This window comes from Anopheles stephensi, chromosome 3 (assembly GCF_013141755.1).
Source record: "Anopheles stephensi strain Indian chromosome 3, UCI_ANSTEP_V1.0, whole genome shotgun sequence".
In the NCBI taxonomy this organism is placed as follows: domain Eukaryota; kingdom Metazoa; phylum Arthropoda; class Insecta; order Diptera; family Culicidae; genus Anopheles; species Anopheles stephensi.
Genome location: NC_050203.1, coordinates 75,089,183 through 75,097,219, shown reverse-complemented (window position 1 = coordinate 75,097,219; position 8,037 = coordinate 75,089,183). Strand labels below are relative to the sequence as shown.

General features: G+C 45.7%; 2 protein-coding genes and 1 long non-coding RNA gene across 4 annotated transcripts in view; 1 reads left to right on the top strand and 2 right to left on the bottom strand.

Annotated features, from left to right (window-relative positions):
• The window catches only part of LOC118510768 (elongation factor 2), a 5,051-nt gene extending 3,255 nt beyond the window's left edge, over positions 1-1,796 (bottom strand). Inside the window, exons 1-3 of one of the 2 annotated variants that reach the window (XM_036053027.1) lie at positions 1,629-1,796; positions 130-344; positions 1-14 (exon numbers count right to left, since the gene is read on the bottom strand). The exon at positions 1-14 is cut by the window's left edge and continues 1,821 nt beyond it. In XM_036053027.1, the coding sequence (XP_035908920.1) occupies positions 1-14; positions 130-344; positions 1,629-1,631 (232 nt within the window). In that variant the 5' untranslated portion in view covers positions 1,632-1,796. Of the gene's footprint in view, positions 15-129; positions 345-1,063; positions 1,428-1,628 lie in introns of those variants that run through there. The other variant, XM_036053028.1, reaches the window with a different exon arrangement.
• A 455-nt stretch (positions 1,797-2,251) lies between these two features.
• On the top strand, positions 2,252-3,763 carry LOC118510782 (cyclin-dependent kinases regulatory subunit). The gene is made up of 2 exons (XM_036053068.1): positions 2,252-2,527; positions 2,693-3,763. The coding sequence occupies exons 1-2, from the start codon at positions 2,469-2,471 to the stop codon at positions 2,862-2,864; spliced, it is 231 nt and encodes a 76-aa protein (XP_035908961.1). The 5' UTR covers positions 2,252-2,468; the 3' UTR covers positions 2,865-3,763.
• A 3,063-nt stretch (positions 3,764-6,826) lies between these two features.
• LOC118510784 lies at positions 6,827-8,037 on the bottom strand. The gene is made up of 2 exons (XR_004906064.1): positions 7,354-8,037; positions 6,827-7,261 (listed from the first exon to the last, which is right to left on the bottom strand). It is a non-coding gene; the product is annotated as an uncharacterized LOC118510784 (long non-coding RNA).

The window sequence follows — 8,037 nt, the reverse complement described above, 5'->3', positions numbered from 1 at the left end:
ACATCGAAATGGCGCTGCGAAAGGAGAATGCGAGAGAGAGGGGGAGAGAATGATTGAACGATATGTCCGCATGTTTCAAAATCTGAATAGAAACCACAGGTGCCAGCTTCATGAGTTACAAATACTTACGTCGACTTGATGGTAATGCAACGTTCCTGCTCGTCCTTGCGGGTATCGGTGAAACGGGTCTCACCTGCCTTGGCACCGGCAATAATACCGGCTTTCGATACGAGCGAGTCCGTCAGGGTGGACTTGCCGTGATCGACGTGGGCAATGACGGACATGTTGCGGATGTTCCGCTTCTTATCCATCATGCCACGGATTTCGTCAACGGTAAAGTTAACCTATGCAGAAGAGAAAAAAAAGAAAATTATACCATATTAGTGTGAGAAATGTTAAAGAATCAAAATTATCATTCAAAATTTCACGGGTAAAAATCGGCGCATCGTAAAGACGAAGAAAAAAACGCCACAATACGCTCCATGGTGGCGTAGGTCGTTGCGTGGGAGGGTAAAACAAAGAAAATCAATTCTCCACCGTGGTTCACACACAGTCAAGCATGCAACCAACCATTCATTCATTACGCGGACCCATTATTTCGCCCTTTCCCTGTGCTGTGACGCATTTGTGTAGTCGAAAAGGACGAAAGGCACACCGAATGCATGTGCTGCTGCATCATCGTCCATCAAGTAGGCGCTGCTTGCGATAGAAATGTTGGCTTGTACACGTCACACACACTCGCTTTCTCACCGCGTCCGCCATCATCTCACGCTTATCCCTCACGTTATCTCACGGGCGATGGAGGTGGGTAACCATCTTTGATCGAAGGGGGAACTATTTCACAATCAGCTGTAAAGCTGCCACCGCGCTGCTGCTGACCAGTCATGTTTGCCTGGCTCCTGTTAATATTATCGGCACACGGCGACTATCTCTCATCGCCATTAGTGTGGTGCAATTGCAGTTCTACATTCTCTCAACCGAGCTCGCGGCACGTCATCATGGCAGGCCGGGAGTGAATGTAAAACCACCATGTAATTTGCGATTTGCACACCCGGAAACCTACCATTTTGCGGTGATTTTCGTTCCGTCTATAGTAATCCTTCGGTCACTGCACTTACTACCCGTTCACAACACAAAAAACGGTTGCAAAAATGGACACAAAACGTGCTTTCCGTACTTCACACCAAAACCCGTATGTGTTGCCGACCGCTCTCACCACTGGTCGAATTCTTTTTACGTCTGCACAATGCACGACTACAGCCACCGTTGTACTCTAGGCAGCACCACGACCACCAGCGCTTAGAGGTGTTCAAATCGGGAAAAATGGGCACAAAAAAGTCTCTACCCGAAAGGAAAACCAACATTCACAACCGGAAAGAGAAAGAGATGACGCTCTAGCACGCATTTCTCCAACGCATACCGTTGGCTTGCTCTAGCCCGATCATCCGACATCTTGGAACGACGGTGTCATCGCCCGTACGTCGGGCACCGAGCCAACCGTACCAGTGAGCAATTTTAATCTCACATTTCCCCGTGCAAATATGCCACTAATTCACCAAAATCGAACATATTCAGGATGCTGTGCGTGACACGGTTCGATTGGAGCACATTTAGAGCCCGCTACTTACCATCTTGCAGGATTTTCTCCGGGATCTTTACACGACACGAAAATCAACAACACGCCGACTGCGTGCACAGAAGTGAAAGAGATCGACGTTGTCAATTTCCGGATCTACGAAGGTTCTGTTTCCTGCGAAATCGAATGACAGTTCGCAGAGTGGTTCGCCCATATGGTCATTTTACTGACAGTTTGTATTTTTAATCGTGTTGTAAATTTGCGCAGTTTTTTTTTTATGAAAACAGACAACCAATTTTGTTTTATTTTAAAACGCGTACAAAAATGGTACAAATTGATAGTTTTTGAGAATCGCCAAACGGATCTCGCGAAAAAGGAAAGAGAGATTCTCTAGAAAGAGATAGCAGCCCGTAGGGAGAAAGAGCCCGCTAGATATTGCTATATATTTTCCGCGAAACAAAATTAAAATTAATGTGGGTTGTATTCTGTGCGTGTACTCCTTTTAAAGCCTCAATTTTCCACTTAACTTTTTACTCGGCAAATCGACTCCGTTCTTTTTGCAAATTTAAATAAACGATTCGATAGAATCCAAACCACAAACCCAATTCAGCCGGTGAACCGTGTGTCGTAAACGCACGCATTCCAAGTGACAGTTCGCCGAATTGAAGCCGGTTGACGGATCTCGTTCAAAAAACGCGCATTCAACCGCCAAATAACGCTACAGGATATTTCCCGAATCGTATTCCATCAACGAGTCCTCGTACAAACAAAGAAGCCCGGAACGCTTCCAGGTGTATATTATTCGTGTGGAACTTATTCTACCGCAGTTACCGGCGAACCAGGAGCTAGTGATTCAAGTGGCGCAGAAGTATTTACCAAAAACAATCCAAAAATGAGTGTGAAGGATATTTACTATTCGGATAAATATTACGACGACGATTACGAGTACAGGTAAGCAACAGGGCTGGAAGCGTCCTTGAGCATGAAATTGAACCGAGGTAAAGGCGTTAGGAGCCGCTGTACCGGTAACTGCTGATGCTGAAACCGGGCGTCCTTGGGTTCCTGCTGTGTGGTGTTGTTGCTAACGCTATTTCGTGTTCGTTTTCATTGTTGCAGACACGTAGTGCTACCGAAGGATATAGCGAAATTGGTACCGAAAACACACCTCATGTCAGAGAACGAATGGCGAGCGATCGGTGTGCAGCAATCGCGCGGATGGGTCCACTACATGATCCACCAGCCCGAACCCCACATTCTGCTGTTTCGAAGGCCCATCACAAAGGCATAAATCAGCTTCAACGATCTTCAGGACAATGTGTCGGTGCGTGCGTGCGTGCGTGCAGTGAGTGTGTCAGCGTGTGTGTGTGTATGCGTACCCTCTTAACCCCCGGGAACCGGTGGAGGCACCTTTGCGCGTCGTGAAGATTCTGGAAATGTTCTACGTAGCGTCGTCTTCCCGGATGTATAATAATGTTCGTCGCGTACGTACACCCCAGCACCGCCCGCTCCCCCACCCCACCTCAAGCTCCCTTCAAGCGTCTTTGTTTTGTTGTGGTTATTCGCCCCATTCTGCTGGTCTCTGCTAAGCTCTCGCTCAGCATTTCGTATCAAACATTCGTTGCCATCAAATCGTGCTAAGCCCACAATCGTCGTTATTCGTCCATTAGGAACTTACGAACCGGCTTTAATCGTGTGTACAACCCGGCTGAACACTAACCGATATAATTGTGCATCATCACAATCAGCAGCGTAATGGAAACATTATTTACCAATTCGTCTCATCATGATCGAAAAGAAATCTGCAAATTCAGCAGCCGTGAGGGGGCAGACACAGGGTAGACGACAGGCAGTCAGGTATCATCAAACGTTCAAGTGCGTTAGGAAAATGTGGCACAACGAAGAAGAAAGGGGTAGTATTCTCACCAGAAGACAGGAAATTGCGATCAAGGAAAAAGGCGTACAATTCTCGCTCTAGCTCGATGTAATACCTCTCTCCAATGTATTCTCTCTCTCTCTCTATATCTCATTACATTTTTTGTTTGTTCTTCAATGTACAGTTTCTTCTTTCCCTGACGAATGTTTTGTCTACAAAAGAAAAGAGAAGCGAAATGTGTGCCTTTTTCTATAAAACCACGAAATTACATTTAAGGTAAATTGTACAAATATATTTATGGCTTAAAACACACACACACACTCATACTTATACGGCACGGTATTCGCGAAAGAAACACAAGCCATCGTAGAAGAGGTTCTCTAACGGTGTAACCATGGTGATGATGATCTCATCCCACGGTACTACTACTGGATCAGTTTTCCATTTTCCCCACAATTGTAACCACTGGTCGGAATGCAAAGTGTCTTAATTTTAACCGGTTCCATTTCCCACTAAAAACGGTGCAGCTTCACAATGAGTGGACAAATGGTGAAATTGATATTCATCTTCTAAATGAATAGTACGAGCGTCTAATTGCCCGGGAAATGGGTGTCACATTCCATCAATTTGGACACAAACCTTCGCCAACCCATCCAGCGTGACCATTCTGCAATGATCTATATGAGGCCCCTTTAAAGCTATGTGCCTTGTAGTACCACACATATGTGTGTACCGTACATGTTAATTGTTAGAATTAGTTACGAAATTATTACCGATCGTTGCCATAGATGGGACGCTTCTCTTGGTGCGTAATCAAGAATCATTCTTCGGTACGGTGCGATACGCATCCGACGGTTGGACGGGCTGGAACACTAACCTTGATGCTTTTATGAGCGATAATTGAGGGGAATGGGTTTAGCCATTTTAAAGGTTGAATTAAAATCGGTTTCTCGAAATAGCCCGTGGGTGATGAATTTATAGAATTTTACCAAAAAAAAAGACACCTTGGAAGTAATTAAGCCCTGTAATCCACAACTAGCTGGCCAAAGACTCCCGCAGTTGCAGTGTACGAGAATGTGAAGACGAAAAGGGTTTAAACAATTTTTTGAACACAATTTAATCAATTTATCGCATGAGTTACATCTCAGTTCAGTTGATTTGATAGGGTGAATTGCGAAACTCCTTAATCCCACCACATACTTGTTGCAAAGCTAATTAAATAAGTCCAATGCATCATGCTGTCAGAACGCCAGGAACCACTTTTAAATTACTCTGTGACCGCTGTAATACGATCACCAATCAATATGCGTTGTAATCAAGAACGGGCAAACGCAGGATGATCATACGATTGTGATCGAATTGTGACATCGCGAACACAATCAAACACAAATTGATTCAAATGGACGGTAGCGATGGAATCTGCACCAATTGATTGCTAGCCGTTGATGCGTCGGCATGCACTTCAGCAAAGCTGCAGCACAATAGGGAGTAGTTTAACGGACCATAACGCAACCTAGTGGGATACTATTGTACTCTGGCTAACTTTACATGGCGATGAAACTACGACAGATAACTCGACGACTTAAATTTGTGTGTCGACGATCAAGTAGTAGTTCTTCAAATTCGCCAATCTGTAGAATTCCTGTGCCTGAAAAACTTTCGTGGCGTTAGCGATCAGTTTTTACGCTGTGTCTTGGCTGTAAAAATATTGGATAAGGTCCTCCGATTGAGGATTGTCCAAAAAATCTTCTGATCTACTGAACATATTTTAATCGGATTCTGTTATTCGGATAATTAGGCTATCCATTACCGGAATTAGGCGGTCCGGTGGTAGATTTGATAGCGGCACCGGTCTTCGCGAGGCAGGACCGGGGTTCAAATCTCATCCGGGCCGTTACCCCTTCAGTGAGGATTGACTATCTCACTATACGGTATCAATAAGTCTAGTAAGACAGAAATGGTAGGCGGTGACCTTAAGAGGTCGTAAGAGAAAAAAGGTGAAGAAGATTACTAAATTAGTTGAAACGAGGATGCGCGTTTGACTATCTATAAAAAAATGTATGTGTTATTGTATGCTTCTGATGATGCCGGTCTCATCGCACCACGCCAGATTCCCAACGATGTATATGAAACTATTTAAATTAAGACGTATTCTACACCCAACACCACCACCACCACCCAGTGCATTGCGTGCGGGAGTTATAAGGGCGAAAGCCACCAGCAAGCCAGTTCACACAAGCCTTTTCGGAAGTGAATGTGATTTCAAGTGTCGGATCCAATTAGACTTCAACTCTGGCATAATTTGCCCGTGCTGTGTGAGTGCGTGTCTGTCGGTTGGAATGTATGTGGCGTCCCTAACCACCGTGACGCCTCACCTCCCCCAAGGGTGAACAGAACGATCATGTACGGCAAAAACTCACATCAACGCTGTGAGCGAAAGAAGCATAATCAGCGGAAATCAGCTCTCGAAGTAATTGTTTTCCACCGGCACTGCACTAGATAGTTTCTGCCGTTACGCTCGTCGTACGTCCCTTGTTTAAATAGATCATGTGGGAACACCGGTGTTCTGGTAATGAAACACTATCGATACAGGAAAAATGTGCCTTGCTTGAAGGTGTGTAGGAAGATTGCGCGGTTTAATTTCTGGCGCTGAATATACATGTCACCACACATATATATTGGGTGCGTTCGCATTATGCCATTATTTCATTATGATTTGACATCATTTGTAAATGGTATGCGTTGGTAGATTTATGACCGTGCCAAAGGGTCGCTGTGCCCAACAAGAAGAGCGGGTAGGTAGGAAAGGGCCCTGTACTGTCCTTTCTCCTCCCTTGTCATTCTGCTTCTGTTGTGGCCTAATACAGAGCAGTACAGGTTTCGGATGAAATATCATCTGATTGAGCGTGTTTTACGCGCAACACTTTGTTCTACGCTTCAATTCAATTCAACACCGAATCGGGATGGGGGGGGGTTTGGATGGGACCCAATTGAGACCCATCAAAATGCGCACCCACCACCGGATAGATCCAATTCACGGGGATATATGAATTTGAAGGAAAAAATGTATCCCCACCGGCCGCGCTTTCTCTGCGGTCCATTCAGGCGCGGTGCATTTGGCATTAGAAAGCAAAGGACGTTTGGGAAGAAAAACTCCAGTGATTTAAATATTTTTGCCAGTACAACACCGCCTAGTCTCGCTCTCCCTCGCTGAGCGGCACAATAAAGCGGATGTAACGCCACAAAAGGTGACAAAAACCGAGAGTGGATGTGTAAGCCTCTTATGTGGTGTAACCCTTTTTTTGCGATCACTTCCGGCCCATCCGACCGTTTGGAATTACTGTGCGCGCCTCTCGTTCGCATGGTTCGTCTCTTTTAGAATATTTACCTAAAAGTAGTATAAAAAAGCATTCACTTCTAAACACCACATACATACAGTTCCTTTTTTTGCGAATGAAAGCGGAAACGACGGTGGTCATCCTTTTTTCTTTTTTTGACACGTATCGCTTGGGTAATGTTGAGCAGCTCTTCGGGGCCCTTTTTTGCTACGCAATCCCTTTCATTTTACGTTCCTCGCCCGAGTTTACAGGCCTAGGGGCGATAGGTTTCATTCATAAAACTCCTTACCCGTTGCCCTTGTATGTGTGAGGAAACTAGCCCATAAATAGAGAAGGACACAGAAAGGATAGCAACGATGCATATGCTCTACACAGAGACACACAGAGGGAGAGAGAGAGAGCAGCAAATCCGTTCCGGTTCCATTTCCATTTCGGGGTTGGTTCCTCATTTCCGCCTTTTTTCTGTGTTGCACGCTAAAAATGAAGAGAGATGAAAAGTGAAAATAACTATGCAAAATATGATCATTCATGGGTGATCGTGATCGTAAGAGTGCAGAACTAAATACCCGATGAATCTCTGTTCTGTATCCTTTCGGTAACTTTCACATGCCAGACCGGAAAGTAACCGGTTGTACACCGTAAGGAGGTGAAAGTTTTCTTCTTCTTTTTTCCTACTGCCGTGACATGTGACTCCTTAGTTAAGCAAACAGCTGGGAAGGTTTGGTCGTTGGTGTCCTGCATCCATCCAACACCTTCCGCTGTGAGGTTCATCGTTGCGTTGCTTTGGTGTCAAATGTTCAGCACGAGAGCGTGGTCCGCTTTGTGAGAAGGACAAGAAATTGCAGATTAAATTCCCTCAACCCCCACCCCCCAGGGTGGCCGTTTTTTTTCCCCCGAGGGATAATCCTCACCACTGTGTGTGAGAACGGAATCCCTCATCAGCTGGTGGTTTTTGGCGCGCGCGCGCGCGCTCTCGCACACCCCTGTGTGGGGTGGGTTTCGGGTACGAATGGAGGGCAAACGGCAACACCATCAATGCTTTCTCTCGGCTCGGGGTAATGTTTCCGATACACACATATATATATACATGCTCTCGCGGGAGTTTTTCAAAGCCTTCTCTCACGCACACACAAAACCACCCTTGCGAGAAGGGGCGCGCGGCACTATATGCTTCCCTCGTAGGGCAATAGGGGATGATGATGATGGCCGTAGAGAGGGGTGTGCACCGTTGCCCAGCTGCCGTGACGAGA